Source organism: Theropithecus gelada, chromosome 4 (genome assembly GCF_003255815.1).
Source record: "Theropithecus gelada isolate Dixy chromosome 4, Tgel_1.0, whole genome shotgun sequence".
Taxonomy (NCBI): domain Eukaryota; kingdom Metazoa; phylum Chordata; class Mammalia; order Primates; family Cercopithecidae; genus Theropithecus; species Theropithecus gelada.
The window spans coordinates 27,481,033-27,506,388 of record NC_037671.1 but is presented as its reverse complement, the minus strand read 5'-3'; the positions used below and the strand labels follow the sequence as shown (position 1 = coordinate 27,506,388).

The window sequence follows — 25,356 nt, the reverse complement described above, 5'->3', positions numbered from 1 at the left end:
CCTCTTAGTCTGTTAACTATCATTTCTCAATCCTATTATTTTGCCTGCGTGTTATAGTTCTCCTTTCTAACCTATTATTTCTAATTCAGTATGTCCCAAACTGTATTCATGGGAGCTCTACTGTCCCTTGATAACTTCTACAAAAGAGAAAAGAAAGGATATTTTTGTCCATTCAATTTGAGAAACATTGCTTATTGTACACCATTTTTAGAGACAGACAAAACCCACACTAGCCAAGGTTCTGAGGAGAGTGGAAAAGGAATGTAAACTATTTAGCATTTTCCATTGTTTTCTACAGCAATAAATACTCTTCTGTGAGGAAAAGATTGAGACTGGTATATGACTAGTTACAGGGAATTTGTATAGAAATTCCACTTAGGTTTTCATGCATTTTTCCATATCTTACCTTGTCTCATACATACCTAATTCAACTGTAGTTTTGCTTTTCTTCTTGGGTGATTCACTCTTATTGCATCTTTCAGAAGCACTTAGCTTTCTTAGATATTTAATTGCCAAAGAAAAAACACCTTTTTTAAAAAAGTTATTTTAATAGTTTTTAGAGACAGGGTCTTGCTCTGTTGCCCAGGCTGGGGTGCAGTGGTGCAATCACAGCTCATTACAGCCTCAAACTCCTGGCTTAAAGTGACCCTCCTGCCTCAGCCTTCTGAATAGCTGAGACTAAAGGTGTGTACCACCATACCTGGCTAATTTTTTATTTTATTTTTTAATTTTTGTAGAGATGGGGTCTTGCTGTGTTGCCCAGGCTAGTCTCAAACTCCTGGTCTCAAGGGGTCGTCCCACTTCAGCCTCCCAAAGTGCTGGAATTACAGGCGTGCACTACTATACCCAGCAAAACTCTTCATTTGTATTAGTTTACCTAATATTGAATTAGCTTTTATAATTACAGTAACAAGGACATCTGGTTTAAACAGGATTAGAGTGGGTCTGATTGACCCTTTGTGACCTATGGTATAGACAGGTAAGTTCAAGTCTCTGGGCAGTGGCTTGCCAGCTGTCAGCATCCAGCACGCCCTGGGTGACTTTCTTTTGCTTCTAGTCTGTAGGATTTACAGAGGGATCAGAAAGCTTCAGTTAATCTGGCAATTCATTTAAGTTGAAGTTGTTCAAAAGAGCTACTGCTATATTTAATTCTGGAGTTTTACTGTATTCCGGAGAACAAGAATTGTTTAAAGCTTTATCTCTAGAAAAACTGTGGGCGCAAATAAAATGTCTTGGTTCTAACTTCTTTGAAAACCATTTTGAAAAAAAAACAATGATTTAAAATTGGTTCAGCAATTTTTACTTTAGGAACAGCATAGAAAAATTGAACTGAGGGATCTGAACTCTGCAGTTTTGCTTTTAGTTACCCTCGTAACATTTGGCACTCCATGAGGCATTCGTGGCCCTTGGAGGTTTAGCACAGAGGCCAGTTCTGTCTTCCCTACCCCTCTTGTGGGAATAAAGAGCTACATGGGACACCCACTGGCCCACTCAAACGATGCTTGCATAAAATGCTCGCTGGGGCTCGTGCCATTTTATAACAATTATTATAAAATCAAATGCTTGAAAGCATATGAAATACTTGCTTTTATTTCTGTACTCTTTTTTTTTTTTTTTTTGAGATGGAGTCTTGCTCTGTCGCCCAGGCTGTAGTGCAGTGACTGGATCTCAGCTCACTGCAAGCTCCACCTCCTGGGTTTACGCCATTCTCCTGCCTCAGCCTCCCGAGTAGCTGGGACTACAGGCACCCGCCACCTCGCCCGGCTAGTGTTTTGTATTTTTTAGTAGAGACGGGGTTTCACCGTGTAGGCCAGGATGGTCTCGATCTCCTGACCTCATGATCCGCCCGTCTCGGCCTCCCAAAGTGCTGGGATTACAGGCTTGAGCCACCGCGCCCGGCCTTTATTTCTGTACTCTTAAGGAGGGTGACTGTGAGAGACAAGAAAAATACTTTTAAAACCCCAACAAATAAACAAAACCAAACTACAGCTTGTTTCCTAAGCTTTAGGTCACAGGAATGGAAACACTTTAGCCTCTATTCTAACCAGGTAGCCAGGCTTGCGATACTGTGAGCCAGTTCAGGCTTCTGTCCCTCTTACGATAGGGCTCTTTTTAGTCATCAGGCAGACAGTACCATGCCTATTCCAAAATCTCAGCTGGCTCTTCTGTTTTGGAGGCTTCTTTTGAATGTCGACAGAAGAAACTGAGGGGCATGGAGGGAAAGAGGAGAAGGGACACAGCAGCGCAGTGGGTGGTGGTGGAAGATTTGATTGGGACTCTCCAACTTTTAAGAGAGAATCCAGAGCCCTGCTTTTGTTTTGTCAGGAAAATTCCATGATGTGTCTGAGAGCACTCACTGGACTCCGTTTCTTAACGCAAGCGTTCATTATATCCGAGAGAACTATCCCCTTCCCTGGGAGAAGGTAGGCATGGTCCTCTAATCCTTAAAATATTTAGCACCAAACCTGCCGTGTACTGTTTTTGCACCTGTGTTGACCCCATTCATACCACTCTGTAAGGGCTGCCCACCATTCTACCTTCAGTGTCATGCACATTGCTTGGACATAGTAGATGGCTAGATAATACTTGAATTACTTATAAACACAGTTTGGGATATATCACTTCATCATTTTGCTCCAATAGTAATTAATCTTAAAGCACTTCCAACACATCATAAAACGTTTCCAAAAGTCCTTATGGTTTCGTGTGTGTGTGTGTGTGGTTTTTTGTGTTTGTTTGTTTTTGTTTTTTCAGACAAAGTCTCACTCTGTCGCCCAGGCTGGAGTGCAGTGGTGTGATCTCTGCTCACTGCAAGCTCCACCTCTCAGGTTCATGTTATTCTCCTGCCTCAGCCTCCTGAGTAGCTGGGACTACAGGCGCCCGTCACCACGCCTGGCTAATTTTTTTTTGTATTTTCAGTAGAGACAGGGTTTCACCATGTTAGCCAGGATGGTCTCGATCTCCTGACCTCGTGATCCACCCGCATTGGCCTCCCAAAGTGCTGAGATTACAGGCGTGAGCCACTGCACTCAGCCTGTGTGTGGTTTTTTTATTTTTGAGACCGAGTCTTGCTCTGTCGCCCAGGCTGGAGTGCAGTGCCGCAATTTCAGCTCACTGCAACCTCCGCCTCCTAGGTTCAAGCAATTCTTGTGTCTCAACCTCCTGAGTAGCTGGGATTACAGGCGTGAGCCACTGCACCCGGTCTCTTACATGGTTTTTAATAACTAGAAACTGCAATGTACTTGCCTGAAATTTTTTGTTAAGTCTCAATAACATAAATGAATTTCTATTTATTAAAACTTTTAATAGGATTGTTATTATAAAATCACCCAAACACACATGACTCTAATTTGCTTGTTTGGCAGGACACAGAGAAACTGGTAGCTTTCTTGTTTGGAATTACTTCTCATATGGTAGCAGATGTCAGCTGGCATAGTCTGGGCATTGAACAAGGATTCCTTAGGACCATGGGAGCTGTGAGTACAACCCTTTATGGGGAATTACTTTATGGGAGTGATACTGTCACACCTAATATCAAAACCTGACCATTTTAAAAGAAAGGAAAATGTTAGGTTATTCAGACTTCTGCCTAAAGCGGTGTTTGGTTAGAGTCTCATCTTTTCCAGTTTGTTCCTTTTTTTTTTTTTTTTTTTTTTTGAGATGGAGTTTCGCTCTGTCGCCAGGCTGGAATGCAGTGGTGCGAAGGTGCGATCACAGCTCACTGCAACCTCTGACTCCTTGGTTCAAGTGATTCTCCTGCCTCATCCTCCTGAGTAGCTGGGATTACAGGCACGTGCCACCGTGCTCAGCTAATTTTTGTATTTTTAGTAGAGACGGGGTCTCACCATGTTGGCCAGGATGGTCTCGATCTCCTGACCTTTGTGATCTGCCTGCCTTGGTCTCCCAAAGTGCTGGGATAACAGGCATGAGCCACCGTGCCTGGCCCAATTCATTCCTTTTATTCTTCTTGCCAACTGGGTAGATTCATCCACAACAGCAGAGTGGCTAGTGTGTACTGAAAACAGTAATAGATGTGATGTTTTGTCTTAGTCACAAAAATATTTGAGAAATCTTATCCTTTCTTTAAGCCATGTATCTTAATAAGGATATGAATACCTGCCACTTGATTCTATTTAAAAGTAATACTTCTACTTTATTGGACTTTTTCTCTTTCTTTTTAGCTTTCTATATGAAAATGTCATGTCCTCAAACTGAAAATTGTGATCTTACCTGATGACTTAGCCTCTGGATGGCCCCCTAGTCCTTAATTTATGTTAATTACATTCTGTTAGAAGTTTCAACTTCAACTCAGAGATTTTTATATATATCCTATAAGGCAGAATTGTCTGTAGTAGCTTTATTACCAGACATATGTATCCAACTCAGCTGCATATGTATGTATGCACATATATATACATACATATATATACACACACACATGTATACATACATATATATACACACACATATGTATACATACATATATACACACAGACACATAAAGTTTTTTTCTTTTGAGATGGAGTTTCCCTCCTGTTGCCCAGACTGGAGTGCAATGGCACAATCTCGGCTCACTGCAACCTCTGCCTCCTGGGTGCAAGTATTTTCCTGCCTTAGCCTCCCAGGTAACTGGGATTACCAGAACCCGCCACAATGCCTGGCCAATTTTTTGTATTTTTAGTACAGACGGGGTTTCAGCATGTTGGCCAGGCTGGTCTCGAACTCTTGACCTCAGGTGATCCACCCGCCTCAACCTCCCAAAGTTCTGGGATTACAGGCGTGAGCCACCGCACCCTGCCTTTTTTTTAAAAAAAAAAAAAACTAATGAAATGTTAGTGTGAAAATTGAGTCTATCTATTATGCATCCTCAGCAGTTCATTGAGTTAGCTGTCATCTCCCACCACTTGCCTGATTGTGGGAGTAAGAGTTGGGGCTACAATTTGTGATACACACCAGATGGTTCTCTTTCTTTCTCAGATTGATTTTCACGGCTCCTATTCTGAGGCTCATTCGGCTGGTGATTTTGGTACCGTTTATTTCCATTTGCTTAATTTTCTCCTTGTGGTATAGTTCACTTATAATGACATCACCACTGTGCTTTAAATATGTGTGTCTTTAATATTTTGCCTGTTGCATGTATTTTCTATTTAATGTTGCAGTTCATATATAGTAGAGATGTACCTCATGTAACATAGAGATGTATTTCTAAAAACTTGTGTCTATATGTGTTTTTTTTGTTAAAAACTCTACATTTTGTTGTTGACATGTCTTAATTTTAGAAAAACTTTACTTATACATTGGGTTAAAATTCATTAGCTAGTGTCTCCCACTCTCCTAATACTTTAGCTTTATTAAATTCCACCTTTTGTCTGTAGTAGTAAATTACTTTTAAATATTTAAACTAGGTGGTGAATGGTGTTTTTTTAAAAGAAACCCTTATGGTAGATATTTCCTTAAAGTAAAACAAAAATCACCTTTGGTTATATGGCTAATTCTTTCTTAATGTACATGTTTCACTAAGATTTTTAAAAGATAATTTTTCTTAAAAAAAAAAAAAGCATGCCTTTACCTAAAACAATGAACAAAAACATGTAATAATGTGAAAAACTAATAATCTGACTTGTCAGACCTCATGTTGAAAGATGCATGCTATGTTTGTCACTAATCCACCAAATGTCAATATTTTTTTCATACCCTAGGAGGAGATGTGTTGAGCCAGTTTGAATTTAATTTTAATTACCTTGCACGACGCTGGTAAGAGCAATGTACATTTAAATATGTGATATCTAAGTGGCATTTAGAACCGACTCTTTTTCTTAGAAAATATAACTTACAGTATAATTAGAAGTCTTCTGCACTGGTAAATTTTGAAAAGCAAAACTGCGTATTAGCATAGTCTAAGCAGATTCTTTGAAAAATTGAATTCCAACCAATTTTGAATGGAGTTGCTGAGTCATAGTTTAACTTTACTTTTTCAAAATCGTCATCTCACCTTATGCTCCCATTAGCTTTGTATAATCGTTCTGCTGCTTCTGCATTCTCCAATACTTAGTATTGTCCGGCTGTTAAAATTTTCCAGCGTGTTTGTGTGTAATGGTATCTCATTAAGGCTGCCATTTGTATTTCCCAGATTACTAATGAAGTCAAACTTTTCTTCGATTTTATGGATCATTTGTGTTTAATTTTAAGTGAAAACTTTTTCCAGTTTTCAGTCTATTTTTCTGTTGGGTTGCTTATCCTTTTTATTTATTTGTAAGTATTACATATTCTGGCTTCTACTGTCTTGTCAGTTTGTCACTTAATTGTTACAATGTCTTTCACAGTTTGTGGTGTGTCTTTTCACTTACTTTATGGTGTATCTTGACAAGCAGAATTTGTTAATATTCATGTAGTTGAATATATCAGTTTTTCCTTTGTAATCTGTACTTCTGATGTCTTATTTAAGAAATCCATTCTTAGCTGGGTGTAGTGGCACAGTACCTGTAGTCCCAGCTACTCAGGAGGCTGAAGTGGGAGGATCACTTGAGCACAGGAGTTTGAGGCTTCAGTGAGCTATGACTGCACCACTGCACTCCAGCCTGGGCAACAGAGTGAGACCCTGTCTCTTAAAAAAAAAAAAAAAAAAAACACTTTGGGAGGCCAAGGCAGGTGGATCACGAGGTCAGGAGCTTGAGACCGTCCTGGCTAACATGGTGAAACCCTGTCTACTAAAAATACAAAAAAATTAGTCAGTTGCGGTGACGAGCACCTGTAGTCCCAGCTACTCAGGAGGCTGAGGCAGGAGAATGATGTGAACCTGGGAGGCAGAGCTTGCAGTAAGCCGAGATCGTGCCACTGCACTCCAGCCTGGGCAACAGAGTGAGATTCTGTCTCAAAAATAAATAAATAAATAAATAAAAAGAAAACCTTTCTACCTTGAGGGCAAATGGTTGTTCTTTTACATAGACTTCTAAAGCTTTTATAGTTGTGTTTCTTAGCTGTATATATTTGATTTAACTGGAGTTAATTTTTTGTATGTTCTGAAATGTAAATCTACTTTTATTTTTTCCTCTGGAGATAATGGATTGTCCCAGAATGATTTATCAATAGTCTACTGCTTCCTTACTGATCTACAATACCTTCTCTGTTTTAATTTCCTTTTTCTTTCTGTCTTGTGTATGTGTGGTTTTTTTTTTTTTTTTTTTTTTTGAGCAGTCTAGCTCTGTCGCTCAAGCTGGAGTGTGGTGGTGTGTAATCTTGGGTCACTGCAACCTCCAACTTCCAGGCTCAAGTGATCCTCCCACCTCAGCCTCCACCTGGCTAATTTTTTAATGTTTTGTAAGAGATGGGGTCTTGCCATGTTGCCCAGGCTGCTCTTGAACTCCTGGGCTCAAGCGATCTGACTACCTTGGCCTCCCAAGTGTTGGGATTACAGGTGTGAGCCACTGCACCCCCTTTGGGTTGTAAATTAAAATAGTATGTGTATGTACGGGTCAGTGTCTGGGCTTTCTGTTGTGTCCTTTTGGTTCCTGAACAATACTGATTATTTTAGTTGCTATAGCTTTATAATAAGTCTTGACCTCTGGTAGGGCAGATCTTTTAACCAGTCCTTTTTCTTCAAAAGTACCCTGCCTATTCTTTGCCTTTGTTCTTTCAAATAAGATTTAGGCTGAAGTTGTCATGTTCCAAGAAAAACTTTGGTGGAATTTTGATTAAGTGTTCATTGAATCTAGAAATGAATTGGAAAATTAACAATTTTGAAATATTGAGGCCAGGCACGGCTGCTCATGCCTGTAATCCCAGCATTTTGGGAGGGCGAGGCAGGTGAATCACCTGAGGTCAGGAGTTTGAGACCAGCCTGGCCAACATGGTGAAACCCTATCGCTACTAAAAGTACAAAAATTAGCCTGGTGTGATTGCACACACCTGTAATCCCAGTGACTCAGGAGGCTGAGGCAGGAGAATCACTTGAACCTGGGAGGCGGAGGTTGTAGTGAGTTGAGATCATGCCATTGCACTCTAGCCTGTGAGACAAGAGCAAAACTCCATCTCAACAACAACAACAAAACAACAAATTACCACTTAAATAAAAAGATTTGTAAGGTATAAGTAAGATAGCATCACTATTTATTTCTTTACTTTTTATCAGGTTGATCTACTGATTATTAAGAGAGAAATTAGTTTTAAAAATCTCCCCCATGAGAGTGGATTTTTCAATTTCTTCTAGTTCTGCCAAAGTTTGCTTTGCTATATAGATTTTGAAGATATATTGTTAGGTACATTCAATTTCAAAAGGATATCTTGTGAACTGAGCTTTTTTTTGTGAGGCAGTAACCCTCTTTATCTCTAATAATAGTTGCTGCATTAGAGTCTCCTTTATCAGATATGACTGGAGTTATACTGGTCATGTTTGGTGATATTCCATGATGCTAGAATAAGTAGGCTCAAGTTAAGAGCTGCCGAGATCATGCCACTGCGCTCCAGCCTGGATGACAGGGTGAGACTCCAACTCCGTCTCAGACAAACAAACAAACAAACAAAACCATCCAGGTTCCAAACCTAAAGTGTAGGGTGTGGCACATGTTCTCAGGGCAAAAGCTGGTTGTCCCATTTGCTTACCTCCCAGGGTTTTTTTGTTTCTAGTTGTTTTTGGTCTTTGAAAAATTTCTGCTGCCCTGCTAGCTTGGTGATTCATTTAAAAAATATTTTTTGTTATTTTGTCTGACCTTTTAAGCTATTTTCATTGGGAATGCCATTCCAGCGCTCTTATAAAATAAAAAATGAGTCTCTCAATTGTGTCTTTCTTTTACCTACTAAAAAAAAACCTACTGAAATTAGATTTTGTTGGTTTTGATTTTTATCTTGCTTATTCTGAGAATTTTTAAATTAAAAGATGATTCAGTATAAATCTGATTTTTAAATGCTGCTCTTTCCTACTGAAATAACTAATATTTGTGAACCAAAAGCCTGATTTAGAATTCTCTTCATTGCTTTATACTGTAAACCAAGAAGTATCTGAGACAAGTCTCAATCAATTTAGGGGGTTTGTTTTGCCAAGATTAAGGACACATCCATGACACAGCCTCAGGAGATCCTGATGACAACATGTGCCCAAGGTGGTTGGAGCACATCTTGGTTATCTATACATTTTAGGGAGACATGGGACATCAATCAATATATGTGAAATGGCTGTTGGCCAGTTAGCTCAGTTGATTAGAGTGTGGTGCTAATGACACCAGGGTTGTGGGTTCAGTCCCCTTACAGGTTAATTGTTTTGGCCAGGCATGGTGGTGCATGCCTGTAGTTTCAGCTACTTGGGAGGCTGAGGCGGGAGAATTGCTTGAACTTAAAGGGTGGTGGTTGCAGTGAACTGAGATTGCACCACTGCACTCCAGCCTGGGTAACAGAGTGAGACTCCATCTCAAAAAAAAAAAAAAAAAAAAAAAAAATTAAATAGCTAAAATGTCCATTGGTTCAGTCCAGAAAGACGGGACAACTCAAAGCGGCAGAGGAGGCTTCCAGGTCATCGTAGATACAAGACATTCCTCCTGGTTTCCAATTAGCCTTTCACTGAATATACAATTTACAGGAATAGTGTTACTTATGCTGTAGTCTGGTTTAGTGAAACAATTAGGCCAAGGAAGCAATCAGATATACATTTGTCTCAGGTGAGCAGAGGGATGATTTTTGAGTTCTGTCTGTCCTTTGCCCACAGGAATTTCCTTGTAGGCAAATTGTGAGGGAGGTATGTAGTTTTTTAATCTTCTAATTCCTTGTAGGCAAATTGTGAGGGAGGTATGTAGTTTTTTAATATTTCAATTCCTTGTAGGCAAATTGTGAGGGAGGTATGTAGCTTTTTAATCTCACTTAGAAATAGATTGGGAGGGCCTGGTGCGGTGGCTCACACCTGTAATCCCAGCACTTTGGGAGGCTGAGGCGGGTGGATCACCTGAGGTTGGAGTTCGAGACCAGCCTGACCAACATGGAGAAACCCCGTGTCTACTAAAAATATAAAATTAGCCGGGCGTGGTGGCACATGCCTGTAATCCCAGCTACTCGGGAGGCTGAGGCAGGAGAATTGCTTGAACCCAGGAGGCGGAGGTTGTGGTGAATGGAGATTGCACCATTGCACTCCAGCCTGGGCAACAAGAGTGAAACTCCATCTCCAAAAAAAAAAAAACCAACAAAAAACAAAAAACCACACACACAGGAATAGATTGGGAGGCAGGTTTGCCCTATGCGGTTCCCAGCTTGACTTTTCCCTTTAGTTTAGTGATTTTGGGGTTCTGAGATTTATTGTCCTTTCACAATACTTTTATACTTTGTTATAGTTTTTTGTATACTTTGTATACTCTGAAATTAAGATGTCAGGGTGAGGAGGCATTTTTATAATAGTGTTTTTAAAATAATTTTTCTTTTCCATTCAACTTGAAACAATGAAAATACTTTAAATTACTTCTCGAAAGAACTCTGAATTCACAAAATTAACCACTCCTTTTGTTTGTTACAGTTTCCAATCTGAGTATACCTACATAAATGTTTGATTCAGTTACCAGTTGTTCGCTCTGCATCATTGAGCCAATTATTTAGCTTTTCTGTGCCTTAATCATTTCTTCTTATGTAAAATGGGAATATGATAGTACTAACCACTTGATGTCATGGCTAGGATTAAATAACTAGTGCATGTAAAGACTTTTACATGGTGCCTGGCACAAGATAATCATGGAATAACTGGTAGCTGCTGCTGCTGCTGCTGTTACTATTTTCAGCTTCAGAATCAAAACAACTCATACATTATTCTGCATTTTTCAGGTATGTGCCAGTCAAAGATCTGCGGGGAATTTATGAGAAACTCTATGGTCGAGAAGTCATCACTGAAAATGTAATTGTTGATTGTTCACATATCCAGTTCTTAGAAATGTAAGTGTAACTCGGAGGACAATTTGCAGCTGATTTTGTTGTGACTTCCTTAGCACAGTTTTTATGTTTTTGTTTCCTGAGACTGGATTTCGGATTTATGGATTCTACCTATTATTCAAAGGCAGTTGCAGGACAGTGGATAAGGACGGATGGAACTTTTTCTTCGTTATTTGCTTCATTTCTCTGTTAGAAACTGCAACTCACAGCCAAAATTATTGTTTATGTTGCAGGTATGGTGAGATGCTAGCTGTTTCCAAGGTAAAGTCTTCATTCTTCCCAATCTTAAAGGATTATAAAGATAGCAGGAATAGTACCATATGTATTTTATTTTTTCTTTCTCTCTGCCATAGTTATATCCCTCTTACTCTACAAAGTCCCCGTTTTTGGTGGAACAATTCCAAGAGTATTTTCTTGGAGGACTGGATGATATGGCGTTTTGGTCCACTAATATTTACCATCTAACAAGCTTCATGTTGGAGAATGGGACCAGGTGAAATTATATTCCATTTCTGTTACCAATCAGTCCCTGCCTTTTTACCCCATCCCCCAACATAACTCTCGGGTTTTTCAACTGATCACATACAAACAAAACAAAATAATCTCATGAAGTGCTTTCTTAACCTATTCAAAGAGGTAAAGAATGGAAACTCAGTAATCTTATGAACCCGGCTGGTTCCCATCCAGTTGGCTTGGTTGATGCCACTTGGGTTTTAGAAATAGACAGTTATTGCAAAATTTGGGGTCTGTGAGAAATGGCTCAGCCAGGCAGGAATCAGTCTCCATAGGTGTGCTCCATTTGTTTCTTTCTTTTTATTTTGAGACAGTCTTGCTCTGTTGCTCAGGTTGGAGCACAGTGGCACGATCTTGGCTCACTGCAGCCTCTGCCTCCCAGATTCAAGGGAGTCTCGTGCCTCAGCCTCCTAATCAGCCGGGACTGCAGGTGTGCACCACCATCCCTGCCTAAGTTTTTTGTATTTTTAGTACAGATGGGGTTTCACCATATTGGCCAGGCTGGTCTCAAACTCCTGGCCTCAAGTGATCCACCTGCCTTGGCCTCCCAAAGTGCTGGGATTACAGGTGTGAGCCACTGTACCTGCAGGTCCCAGAGTGGCTGTGTTCTTGCTGTAACCAGCAGCAGTGATGTGATGACACACCTCTCCACCCTGACTACACTCTCAGGGTTGGAGGGTGTCAAAGGATACCTCACCTAATACTAAAAAAAAAAAAAAACAGAAGCAAACAGAGCCATAGCTACATACCCCCGCCACACACTCCAACACAAAATGAGAAATAAATACATTTGTAAAACATTCTGTTGAAATTTGACATCTAGCCCAGATGGGATAGCTGTTGAACCTCCAGTTCCTTTTCTTCTCCTAAGCATGCTCAGGACAAGTGTTAATCATAAACTCAGCCCAAATATAGATCAAGTACACTGTGATTGTCCCCACTTCTAGCTGTAGTAGATCATTAGACTCTCACAGTCTTACACCACCCCTAGATCAGAGGGAGCTAAGGTTCTTCTGATAACCCATTTCTTTCTTTTTCTTTTCTTTTCTTTTTTTGTAAGAGCACATGTGTTTTTGTTTTTTATTTTTGAGATGGGGTCTTGTTCTGTCACCCAGGCTAGAGTGCAGTGGCACAATCTCAGCTCACTACAACCTCCACTTCCTGGGCTCAAGTGATTCTTGTGCCTCAACCTCGAGTACCTGGGACCACAGGCTCACACCACCGCACCGGGCTAATTGTAGTTTTGGTGGAGACGGGGTTTTCCCATGTTGCCCAGGCTGGTCTCCACTTCCTGAAATCCAAGTGATCCACCCACCTCGGACTCCCAAAGTGCTGGGATTACAGGCATGAGCCACCACGCCTGACTGGAGAACCCATTTCTTTTTTTCTTTTTTCTTCTTCTTTTTTTTTTTTGATACAGAGTCTCTCTCTGTTGCTCAGGCTGGAGTGCAGTGCATGATCTCGGCTGACTGCAACCTTTGCCTCCCAGGTTCAAGTGATTCTCCTGCCTCAGCCTCCTGAGTAGTTGTGACTATAGGCACGCACCACCACATCCAGCTAATTTTTGTATTTTTAGTAGAGACAGAGTTTTGCCATGTTCATTGGCCAGTCTGGTCTCGATCTCCTGACTTTAAGTGATCCACCTACCTCTGCCTCCCAAAGTGCTGAGATTACAGGCGTGAGCCACTACGCCTGGCCCAGAGAACCCATTTCTGACCATACTGTTGGACTTGGAGCCTCTCCCTACTGCTGACCTGAACCAGGTTGAGATGTGGGTGTTGCTAGGAAGCACGGGGCAGCCCCTGAATCAGGGAAAGGGCAGAGTGGGAAGCTTAGGCTGTACCACCAGCAGTGGGAAAGAGGGTTCTCTGGGCAGGACCTGTGCCTGGGAGACTGTTCCAGGTCAGGATCATAGCAGAGTTGGCTGTTTGTAAGTTGGAATGGCCTACAGAACGTAGGTCTAGAATATTATACTGGGTGATGATCCTTTACCCTTATGAACATTTGCTAGTATCCAAACAATGTTAACCATAATTACGTGTTGTGTTGATTTGAAACAGAATTCCCTTTGATGACAAATTTGACCTTAGCTTGGTACATAATAAACTTGTTTTTAACACTCAGTGAGTAACAATTTGGCAGGGATAGCAATCTCATATGAATGCCACTTTTAATAGTGAAATAAACCTCAACTAAAATCCCCAAGCTATCCTGTGGGTGTGGGTTTTTAGGTGCATACTGCCGTGGTTGTACAGAATTTAAGAGATCTGCCACTCACTACTGAGTTATCTGGAACAAGTTGCTAAACCTTCCAAAATCTTATTTCCTCACCTGTAAAATTGGGACAGCAATACTATTTTCATCATAGGATTTTTGTGAGGAGTAAATTAGATCAGTCATGTAAAGGGTTTAGCATAGAGTAAGCATTTACTAAGTGTTGGTTACTATTATTATTATTGGAAGGAAGCAAAGCTTATATTGGAAGGACTCATAACATATGGGCATGTCTGAGTGATTGACCTGCACTTATTTGTTTTTTATAATCCAAACTGGAAAACATTTTTTTGGTGTTCATTTTTGATTTGGTTCTCCAAATAGCTAAGGAAAGCTGTATAGCTGGACCTTATTCTTTCATTAGGAAAAGATAATTGAGAACATATTTCTTGTCTCTTGATCCCTGTTCTAATTTACCAAGGTATAAAATTCCATGAGTTGATTGCTTCTTTGCATACATATACAAAGAAAGATTCATCAGAATTTATGAAAATTTGTGGGAAATTCAGAGAAGTCTCCAAAAAGAGACAACACAAAAAAATTCATAACCGAAAGGAAAACACATATATGCTCATATTAATGGGCATTTTCCAGCTTACTAATGACAGGTTATCTTCCAAAACTCACTTATGTTATTTGGAACTTACGGTATATTTTCCCAAAAAAGCAATGAAATAGTGGTAGTTACATTCCCAGCCAGAACTCTACTCACCTCAAACTCTATTTGAAAGTACACTGCTAACGCTGTAAGGCTGCTTTCTGCATCCTGTGGTGGAGAAGAAAAGGTTCAAAGAGAGAACCTTTTCCTCAGCTCAAACCTAGCTAGAGAAATGTTTTGGTAGGAAGAGTTTGCCTTCAGCTTTTTCCCACCTCCTTTTGGAATTCGTTTTTCAGCAGCTAATTTTCCTCATCCCTACACTCCACATTACTTCTGTATTATGTCAGCCTCCCTCAGTGACCTCCATACACATCTTTTTAAGATAGTCTTCATTCCAGAATACTCTTCTTATGTTAATACCTACTTCCTCAATGCTTCTGTTCAGTGTTGGGGGAAAGCCTCCCCCAATGTAAGAGTTTATCTCTTACATTCTCAGAAGCTTTTTCACTTGTAAAAGGGGATCCTTCATTAGCTATTTAATTATTGAAATTATGGATTTTTTTAAAGAAATGAAATGGAGAAATTCTGACACATTTAGGCATAAATGTGTATAATTGGGCAGAAGGTGACATAATTGGGAACCAGTTTTGATCGCAGTCTCAAATTCTGAGACGTTTCGTGTTAGCGTGGAACAGCTCAGCAGGTGGAGTGGGGAGGGAAGAGAAAGGCTGAGTCTGGGGTGACTGGCAGTGTGGGGCTGCCTGGATTACCATGATAGTGACAGCTGTCAGCCTATCCACCCTCTCTGGGAGAACATGGGCTCTTACTTGGTCCTGTTTGGCTAGATAATGAATACTTTAAGCCTTTGGGAGATGATTGAAGCACGCTACGGATTCTCGGTAAAATTCATGCTTGTGAGGTAGACAAATGCCTAACTCATTTGACTGTTTCCTCAGTGACTGCAACCTACCTGAGAACCCTCTGTTCATTGCATGTGGTGGCCAGCAAAACCACACCCAGGGGTAAGTGGATTCCAACATTGTTCATAGAAAAAGGACATCTCACCTGAAGGGGATCCCCTATAGAGGTTGAGAACATGGGATTTGTTGAGAGACAGCTGTAGATTCAGCTTCCAGATTTGTCACTTGCAGCTGTGTGGTTTTTAAAGAAGCTGCTTGATTTTTGGAGCTATAGCTTCCTCCTTTTGCAAAATGGAAAAAACACATCAGCACTTCCAGAATTATGGTGTGGATAACATGCAGTGGTGGATGTAAAGCAATGTGCACATATTGAGTTGCTCATTAAATGGTAGGTAGTGGCTGGGCACAGTGGCTCATACCTGTAATCCTAGCACTCTGGGAGGCTGAGGCAGGAGGATCCCTTAAGTCCAGGAGTTCAGGACCAGACTTGGCAACATAGTGAGACCCCTATATCTACAAAAAAATGAACAAAATTAGCCAGGCATGGTGGTGTGTGCCTGTCGTCCCAGTACTTGGGAGGCTGAGGTGGGAGGATTGCTTGAGCCTAGGAGGTTGAGGCTGCAGTGAGCTGAGATCACACCAATGCATTCCAGTCTAGGCAACAGAGTGAGACCCTGTCTCAAAAAAATAAAAAAGAAATGTAGTTAGTATTATCATAACTATCAATATTATTGTCTTACTCATAAACTTTACCCAGATTTTACCATGAAAATGTATTTATCAGTGAGACAGTGTGAGGAGAAGCCCTCTGTGGTAAGGGCCAGAGGCCTGATTTGTATTTTAAGAAATGATATTTTCTGCTGGAGTCAGGTACCAATCACCAGTCATTTATGCATTCATTTAATAAGTTATTAATATTATAAATACATGTATATTTATTATTAATAAAATATAACAATAAAATAGTACAAACAATAAAATATCATTTTTTAATCAGTAGGTGCCAAGAACTGGTTCAGGCACTAGAGATATCATTGTGAACAAGACAGAAACAGTTCCTGCTCTCAGGTATATGGCCTGGAAAGTACTAAACAAGTAATTGTGGACATTGTTAAGTGTTAGGAAGAAAAAATGCAAGGTGCTCTGGGGATTTGCCACAGAGCGTCCTGGCATGGGCACAGGAGAGCTCTCCTTGAAGAAGTGATGGCTTAACCGAGTTAAGGATGGTCAAGAGTGAGATACTAAAAAATAGAGTATTGCAATGAAAGGTGCTGAGAGGAATGATCTTAGCACTTTGGAAGAATGAAAATTACACAGGGCTCGGTGAAGTCCTCATTGTTTGTTCTATTTGAATTGGATAAGGTTTGTTGTTTGTTTGTTTGTTTTCTCGTAGCAAACCATTCCTTCAACATACTTTTGTTGTTTTTTAATCACATTGGACACCTTTCGATTAGGCTTGCAATCCTTCTTCGGGTTGTCAGAACCCTGACACTAGTTGGTGTCGTGCCCAGGGCCCCGTCACTTACGGCTGTTGTCCACTCCCTACTTCAGTCATTTCCGAAGCCTCTCTGGCTCCCTGAGTCATCTGCTTTATGGCTGGTTGACATATCTGAATGTGAAAATGTATTTTTATTGTATAATTAATTGTAGCATGTCTTTGAAGATAAATCAGTAGGCTGGCCGGGCGTGATGGCTCACGCCTATAATTCCAGCCCTTTGGGAGGCCAAGGCAGGTGGATCACCTGAGCTCAGGAGTTCGAGCCCAGCCTGGCCAACGTAGTGAAACACCATCTCTATTAAAAATACAAAAAAATTAGCCAGGTGTGGTGGTGCATGCCTGTAGTTCCAGGCTACTCGGGAGGCTGAGACAGGAGAATTGCTTGAACCCAGGAGGCAGAAGTTGCAGTGAGCCGAGATCGCACCACTGCACTCCAGCCTAGGTGACAGAGCAAGACTCCGTCTCAAATAAATAAATAAATATAAATAAATAGATAAATGAATAAATCAGTATGCCTACATACCAGTTTCCCCACCAGCTGACACCTGTTTCTTTCCCTTTTATGTGAAATGTTGAAATATCTACTTTTTTCATAATCTGGAAAGAATTGAAGCTTTTCACTCCTAGCGCAGAGCTCTGATATTATAGGAAATATTTTTTCTAAGGATAGGCTTTTAAGCCTTAGAAATGTGTTTACTAAAAGATTTTGTGAAATGAAGGTTTTTCTAAAATTTTGTTTTCTGTATTGCTCCTTCAGCCTTCTGATGTTAAAATTTTGTAGTCTTTTAACCTGTGATTAACATGACTATATTCTTCGGCTCAGTTTTTCAGGGGATTAATTGTTTTCTCGTTTGTAACCAGTTTATTCCTCTTTGTCTTCAACAGCTCGAAAATGCAGAAAAATGATTTTCACAGAAATTTGACTACATCCCTAACTGAAAACATTGACAGGAATATAAACTATACTGAAAGAGGAGTGTTCTTTAGTGTAAATTCCTGGACCCCGGTAAGAATTTTCTGCTCTAAGTTGGGGAAGAGGAATGCTGCTTCTTGAGATACCTTGTTTTGCTGAGTCCCTGGGTATTTATTTGTCCATTGAAAGTTACCTGTGGTGGGGTGTGTTGGCTGGAAGGCTGAGGTGAGAGGATCCCTTGAGGCCAGGAGTTTGAGACCTGTCTGGGCAACATAGCAAGACCTTGTCTCTACAAAAATAAATAAATTAGCTGGGTGTGATGGCTGTGCCTGTTGTCACAGCTGCTTGGGAGGCTAAGGCAGGAAGATTGCTTGAGCCCAGGAGTTCGAGGCTACAGTGAGCTATGATCATGCCAGTGCACTCCAGCCTGGGCCTACGCATGTGCCAGGCCAGCAAGTGCTCTTGGCATCCATATGTGGTTGGTTCTGAAGATGCCCTGAGTCTGCACCTCAGTGGTCTCTGTCAAGTCAAGAGGACCCTGGGCACCCAGGCCAGTCCTTCTTTGGATTTAGTCCCAAAGGTGTTCACAATGTTGAAGGCTCACTTTGCATAGCCCCATTGTGTATGAAATTCATCAACGAAGTTATCTGTTAGGACACTCTACTGGGGGATATAAAATGAAAGACAAATGAACTCTGACCCTTAAAAAAGTTCAGTCTAAAAGGAGTGACAAATACAAAAATAACCATTATGTGAGTAGACTGCAACACATACCACGGTGAGGTAAGGGGATCGTTGGGTAGCAGGAAGAAAGGGTGTGGTAGCTCATGCTTGTAATGCCAGCACTTTAAGTGGCTGAGGCAGGTGGATTACGTGAGCTCAGGAGTTTGAGACCAGCCTGGGTAACATAATGAGAACCTATCTCTACAAAAAAATAACAAAAAATTAGCTGGGCGTAGTGGTGTGTACTTGTAGTGCCAGCTATTCCGGAGGCTGAGGTGGGAGGATTGCTTGATCCTGGAAGGGAGAGGTTGCAGTGAGCCGAGGTTGCACCACTGCACTCCAGCCTGGGTGCTAGAGTGACAGCCTGTCTCAAAAAAAAAAAAAAAAAGGGAGAAAAGCGTCACCTTGGAGGCTATCAGAGAAGGCTTCCTGGAGGAGGGGACATTCAAGTTAGGCCTTGGACAGTAGATAGTATTTCATCAGTGAGAGTACATTTCTGTTAGTGGATTGGGAAAGTTTCAGGTGTTGGGAAATCTGAGTAGTTGTATTTGCCTGGAGCACAGGACAAGGAATATGAATCACTGTGAGAGGCTTAGGAAGCTAAGTAGGCATTGGACTGTAGTGGGCTCTTAATGTCAGAAGGATTTAGACAACTTTGTGAATGGGGTCTCTGGGAATTGGGGAAGGGCCTGGTTTAGGTTTAATGCTCTGCCGTCACTGCATTAAAATTCTTAACAATTTTTTTTTTTTTTTTTGAGACAGAGTCTTGCTCTGTTGCCCGGGCTAGAGTTCAGTGGCACCATCTCAGCTCACTGTAACCTCTGCCTCCTGGGTTTAAGCAATTCCCTGCCTCAGCCTCCTGAGTAGCTGGGATTACAGGCACCTGCCACCATGCCCGGCTACTTTTTGTATTTTTAGTAGCGACGGGGTTTCGCCATGTTGGCCAGGCTGGTCTTGAACTCCTGACCTTAGGTAATCCACCCACCTGGGCCTCCCAAAGTGCTGGGATTATAGGCATGAGCCACTGCCCCTGGCTTTAGCAATTTTTTAACAAAAGGCTGCATGTTTTAATTTTGCCCTGGTCTCCCTAAATTATGTAGCTGGTCCTGGATCAGGGAGGGGAACCTCTCTCAAAGCACGTGTCATTTTGTCTTGCCATATTTGGATTTTCTCCTTTCAAAAAAATGAATTTTCTGAGGAGGGACTATGTTCCCAGTGTCTGTCATGGTGCGTGGCATACAGTAGGAGCTGATTAATTGCTTCCTAGATGAATGAGCAAGTCAGAGGTGGGCTTTGGGATGAAGCAATCTATGCATGGCCTGCCAGTGAGATTAGAATGGGCAAAGCAGAAGGTATAGTCGTGCCTGAAAGATCCTCAGACCCTGTACTTTCCCAGAGCCTGAGCCATCTGGGCTGCCTTAATGCTCTGAGCCAATTGAGCTCTGCTTTGGAGCAGACCTAGGAAGTCTTGTTTGGTCTCATGTCACCCTTGGGCAGATTTAGAGTTGTGTGCCCTTAACTTGGATGGATCTAGTATCTGGTCAGCTTGTTCAGGGCCATTCTAGTTTGTGCTTTTGTCTCTGCAGTAACTGCATTAAGAACCATTCAACATCTCAAGCTGAGTGGCTTGTTGTCCCCCAAATTCTCTGGCATATGGCTCTTAGCACTCTGCATGTGACCTCTCATGCCTGCCTGGCAGCAAATACAGTCGCATCTCAACCTGGGTGTTCTTTGGAGGATATCTTGTTTTTTTTGTTTTGTTTTTTGAGGCGGAGTCATGCTCTGTCACCCAGGCTAGCATGCAGCAGCACGATCTCGGCTCACTACAACCTCCATCTTCCAGGTTCAAGTGATTTTCCTGCCTCAGCCTCCCGAGTAACTGGGACTACAGGCTCCCACCACCATGCCCAGCTAATTTATATATTTTTAGTAGAGACGGGGTTTCCCTATATTGGCCAGGCTGGTCTTGAACTCCTGACCTTGTGATCTGCCCACCTCGACCTCCCAAAGTGCTAGGATTACAGGTGTGAGCCACCATGCCTGGCCGGTCTGGAGGATATCTTTGGCATCCTGGTGTTGTTCCAGTTTATTTGTTTGTTAAAAATATATACATATATACAAATACAGTTAAAGTTCTAGATTGAAAGGACTTGTTCTTTTTGTTGTTGTTGTTGAGATAGGGTCTCATTCTGTTGCTCAGACTGGAGTGCAGTGGTGAGATCTCAGCTCACTGCAGCGTCAACCTCCTGGGTGCAGGTGATCCTCCCAGCCTCCCAAGTAGTGGGGATTACAGGCACGCTCCACCACCCTTGGCTAATGTTTTGCATTTTTTGTTGAGATGGAGTTTCTCCATGTTGCCCAGGCTGGTCTCAAACTCCTGGGCTCAAGTGCTCCTCCTGTCTCAGCCTCCTAAAGCGCTAGGATTACAGGTGTGAGCCACTGCAGCTGGATAGATTTGTCTTTTAAAAAATTTTAGTCCACCGGGCATGGTGGCTCATGTCTGTAATCCCTGCACTTTTGGGGGAGCCAAGGTGGGTGGATCGCTTAAGGTCAGGAATTCGAGACCAGCCTGGCCAACATGGTGAAACCCATCTCCACTAAAATACAAAAATTAGCTGGATGTGGTGGCGAGCACCTATAATCCCAGCTTCTAGGGAGGCTGAGGCAGGAGAACTGCTTGAACCCAGGAGGCGGAGGTTGCAGTGAGTTGAGATCGCGCCACTACACTCCAGCCTGGCGACAGAGTGATAACTCTTTCTACCCATACTGGTCCCAGCCTCTCGGGCTATAACTCTACTGTCCCTCAGCATAAGTTGGGGGTATGATTTCACTATCCTAATTGCCTGTCCTAAGTGATCTTACTTGCTGAAAGGAACTAATGTTGTATTGTTTAGCACTTCTAAAAACTGATTTCCTTTACACAAGTTCAGTATTTTGGACAAGAAACAGTAGCTTTGTTGATTATGCTATGTGTCTTTACTTTCTGTAATGATTCTTTTATTTCAGGATTCCATGTCCTTTATCTACAAGGCTTTGGAAAGGAACGTAAGGACAATGTTCATAGGTGGCTCTCAGTTGTCACAGAAGCACATCTCCAGCCCCTTAGCATCTTACTTCTTGTCATTTCCTTATGCGAGGCTTGGTTGGTACGTATAAGTTTATCTAACTTGTGAATGTTTTCTGCAGTATTAATTTTATTCAGTCATTCTGCAACTGTATTTTATTTTAGTTTATTTTATTTTATTTTTGAAACAGAGTCTCACTTTGTCACCCAGACTAGAGTGCAGTGGCTTGATCTTGGCTCACTGCAACCTCTGCCTCCCAGGTTCAAGTGATTCTCTGCCTCAGTTTCCCAGTAGCTGGGATTTACAGGTGCGTGCCACCACGCCTGGCTAATTTTTATATTTTTAGTGAAGACAAGGTTTCACCATGTTGGCCAGGCTGATCTCGAACTTCTGGATTTAAGTGATCCTCCCGCCTCAGCCTCCCAAAGTCCTGGGATTACAGGCATGAGCCACTGTGCCCAGCCCTCTGCAACTGTTTTAAATGGCGCTTGTTAGCACCTTGTTTGTCAATCAATTCATCATCAACAAAAGTGTTAATTTATTTGATTTACAATTTTTTTTTTTCTGTACTAGAGATGGGGTCTTGCTGTGTTGCCTAGGCTGGTCTTAAACTCCTGGGCTCAAGCAATCCACCTGCCTCAGCCTCCCAAAGTGCTGGGATTACAAGCATAAGCCACTGCACCTCACAAAAGCATTAATTTAATGGTTAAGTTATTGTAACAATGAAATGATCTCCTTATACTTGGTCAAATATGTTTAAATACAAGGAACTTTTGGTTTCCTAAATAATCACAACAATAAAGGATTATTTCATGGAATTCTTGTAAAGCTCTGATGTTCTTGGAGATATATTCTTACAGATTTCTTTTGTAATCTAATAACATTTGAAGGTTGTAAGCCGATAGCTGTTATAGTGATTTAAATATTGTAACTTCATATGGTAAAAGCTGGTATACCATGACAGTTTTATAAAGAGAAAGTTAGGAATTCCTCTGATTTTAAAATTCAGCCAAAACTAAGCCCCCCAAAATAAATCAAAACAAAACAAAACAAAACAATAAGAACATACAAAACTAAGCTCAAGTATATAAAAGTGACTGTTTTCTGGAAGTTTGGATGAAGGCTTTTTTTAAAAAAATCACACTCCTTAATTCCAAAGGGCATCACATTTCCTTGGCACAATTTCCTGACTGTCCTTCCTTTCGGGGCCTCTGTGCATTTAGCTCTAGTGCAGGAGACTGGGAGGTGAATGCTGTCTTTACTGTTCGTTCACTTGTAATGGCTCTTCTTGGCCACCTCCCTGAAAGATCCAAAAGGCCTCCTGCTGGACTGGCAGCTACACAAGCACAGCCAGCCACAGGGGCATCCCTAGGGCCATTACTGGCCAGCACTGAGCCTCCAAAGTGCAGAGAAGAGCAGTGGATCCACTGGAGTGTCTGCCCCTCCCACCAGGTATCACAGCCTTAAACAACTGCTCTTGCCTTTTTCCTTTGTTCTGCCATTTGTTCTGATTTCGGCTTACTGGAACCTCCGCCTCCCGGGTTCAAGAGATTCTTCTGCCTCAGCCTCCAGAGTAGCTGCGATTACAGGCGCCTGCCTCCATACCCAGCTAATTTTTGTATATTTAGTAGAGACAGGGTTTCACCGTCTTGGCCAGGCTGGTCTCAAACTCCTGACCTCAGATGATCCACCCGCCTCAGCCTCCCAAAGTGCTGGGATTACAGGCATGAGCCACTGTGCCCAGCCTGCCATTTGTTCTTTATGTGGCAATAAGAACTAGAATAAACAAATGACTTTTGGTCTTTCCAGCCCCAGTGGTGACAGTTGAACCTTTGACTCAGTTTATCCAGCTCTATAGCTGGTGGCTTGTGGAATCTCATGTAAACTACTAAATAGGTTGAACACTTGATTTCTTGATTTGGCCCACTACCAGGTGCCTGTGTGGCTATGGTAGAAACATAGTCTATTTCACACAAGCTTGTCTTTGGTCAAGTAACACATTGAAATGAGTTGAGCAGATCAGAAAGTGGCCTGAGCCATTGGCTGGAGGGACTTGGCTGGACACGAATTTCCTCTTTACTCTCAGGCAAGCCCTGGTTTTGTGTATAAGACAGGAAGCTTCATGAGGATACTTTTCATCCTCTCAGGTTATGTGGTCCAAAAATGCTTAGAGGCCTTGATTTGTCCATTTTTATTTTATTTTTCCCCTTGAAGAATGAGACTGAATTTCTCAAACAATACGTCAGAAGTGAATATTCACAACAGTCACGCAGGGTAGAAAAGTCAGTGAGAGAAAGTTAACGGACTGGGCTCTAGAAAGGATAGAAGCAGGCGACAGCTTTACCCCTAGTGCTCAGTGCATACCATGGTGGGTTCCTTCACTTCCCTAAGGGCAATGACCTCAGCTGACCTCAACCAAGATGGGTACGGTGACCTCGTGGTGGGCGCACCAGGCTACAGCCGCCCTGGCCGCATCCACATCGGGCGCGTGTACCTCATCTACGGCAATGACCTGGGCCTGCCGCCCGTTGACCTGGACCTGGACAAGGAGGCCCACAGGATCCTTGAAGGTTTCCAGGTGAGACACCATCTCATTCTTTCTCTTCTAGTGGTCAATAGCCACTGCTTACATTTTGTGGCAGATTCTCCAGGATGAGTAACTTATAACAAGAATAATTACAGTAACAAACAGCTAATGGTGTACATTTGTGAAGCACTTTTTATTTTTAAAAGCATGTTTACATCATTTATTTTATTCTATCATTAGTCTAATACCTTTCAAAAACACACATGCTATTGAGAACTGCTTTGAGTGGCCAGTTGGGATGTGATTTCTTGATAATATAATTGATAATATAAAACCTCTTTATACACACACACACACACACACGAAATAGTATGTATTTATAAAACTTTATAAATATTTTAATTAATTAGTTTGTTTGTTTATTTGAGATGGAATCTCTCGCTCTGTCACCCAGGCTGGAGTGCAGAGGCGTAATTTCTGCTGACTGCAACCTCCACCTCCTAGGTTCAAGCAATTTTCCTGCCTCAGCCTCCCGAGTAGCTGGAACTACAGGTGCACACCACCATGCCTGGCTAATTTTTTTATTTTTAGTAGAGATGCAGTTTCTCCATGTTGGCCAGGCTGGTCTCGAACTCCTGACCTCAGGTAATGCACCCGCCTAGGCCTCCCAAAGTGTTGGGATTACAGACGTGAGCCACTGTGCCTGGCCAGAATTTTAGATTCACAGAAAAGGTATAAAGACAGTACAGAGAGTTCCCATGTACCGTTTACTCATTTTCCCTTATGTTAACATCTTACATAATCATGGTATACTTGTCAAAAATTAAGAATAAAAACAACATTGGTACCTCACTATTAACTAAACGCCAGACTTTCTTTAGATTTCATTCTTTTGTCCTAAGTGGTTATTTATCACCTGAAAACACCCACAGTGACTACAGACATTCCTCATGGAGTCCAAGCATTAATTCCTCCAGAGAGCGCTAGGGTCCCGGAAAGTTTTTCTAACATCAGAGGCTTTAGTTTTTGTAACAGCAATAAGTGGGGGGGGGGGGGGGGGGCAGGGGGATGGGGTAGACAGAGCCCTGCTGCTAGTCATCGACGAGTGTGGGGCTTTTGGTGACACTATCCTGGCACTGCATTCTCTGAGTGTCAAGCGCCAGAGGGGGAAGGAACCCTAGACTTCCGGTCGGATCGTCGTGGTTCTTGTTCTGGGCAAGCCACTTACCCTTTTGCTGTGAAGTTAATCCTGTGAAGAGAAAATAAGATGGCACACCCGAACATGCTTTTTTTTTTTTTTTTTTTTCTGAGACAGAGTCTCACTTTGTTGTCCAGATTGGAGTGCAGTGGCATGATCTTGGCTCACTGCAACCTCTGCCTTCTGGGTTTAAGTTATTCTCCCTTCTCAGCATCCCAAGTAGCTAGGACT

At 41.9% G+C, this 25,356-nt stretch overlaps 1 protein-coding gene across 1 annotated transcript in view; it reads left to right on the top strand.

Annotated features, from left to right (window-relative positions):
- GPLD1 (glycosylphosphatidylinositol specific phospholipase D1) overlaps positions 1–25,356 on the top strand; it is a 62,813-nt gene that overhangs the window by 11,942 nt on the left and 25,515 nt on the right. Inside the window, exons 4-14 of the mRNA XM_025381725.1 lie at positions 2,326–2,423; positions 3,366–3,476; positions 4,978–5,026; positions 5,700–5,754; positions 10,792–10,899; positions 11,130–11,157; positions 11,250–11,389; positions 15,238–15,303; positions 17,585–17,705; positions 21,342–21,481; positions 23,792–23,978. Coding sequence (XP_025237510.1) covers positions 2,326–2,423; positions 3,366–3,476; positions 4,978–5,026; positions 5,700–5,754; positions 10,792–10,899; positions 11,130–11,157; positions 11,250–11,389; positions 15,238–15,303; positions 17,585–17,705; positions 21,342–21,481; positions 23,792–23,978 — 1,103 coding nt within the window. The remainder of the gene's footprint in view (positions 1–2,325; positions 2,424–3,365; positions 3,477–4,977; positions 5,027–5,699; positions 5,755–10,791; positions 10,900–11,129; positions 11,158–11,249; positions 11,390–15,237; positions 15,304–17,584; positions 17,706–21,341; positions 21,482–23,791; positions 23,979–25,356) is intronic.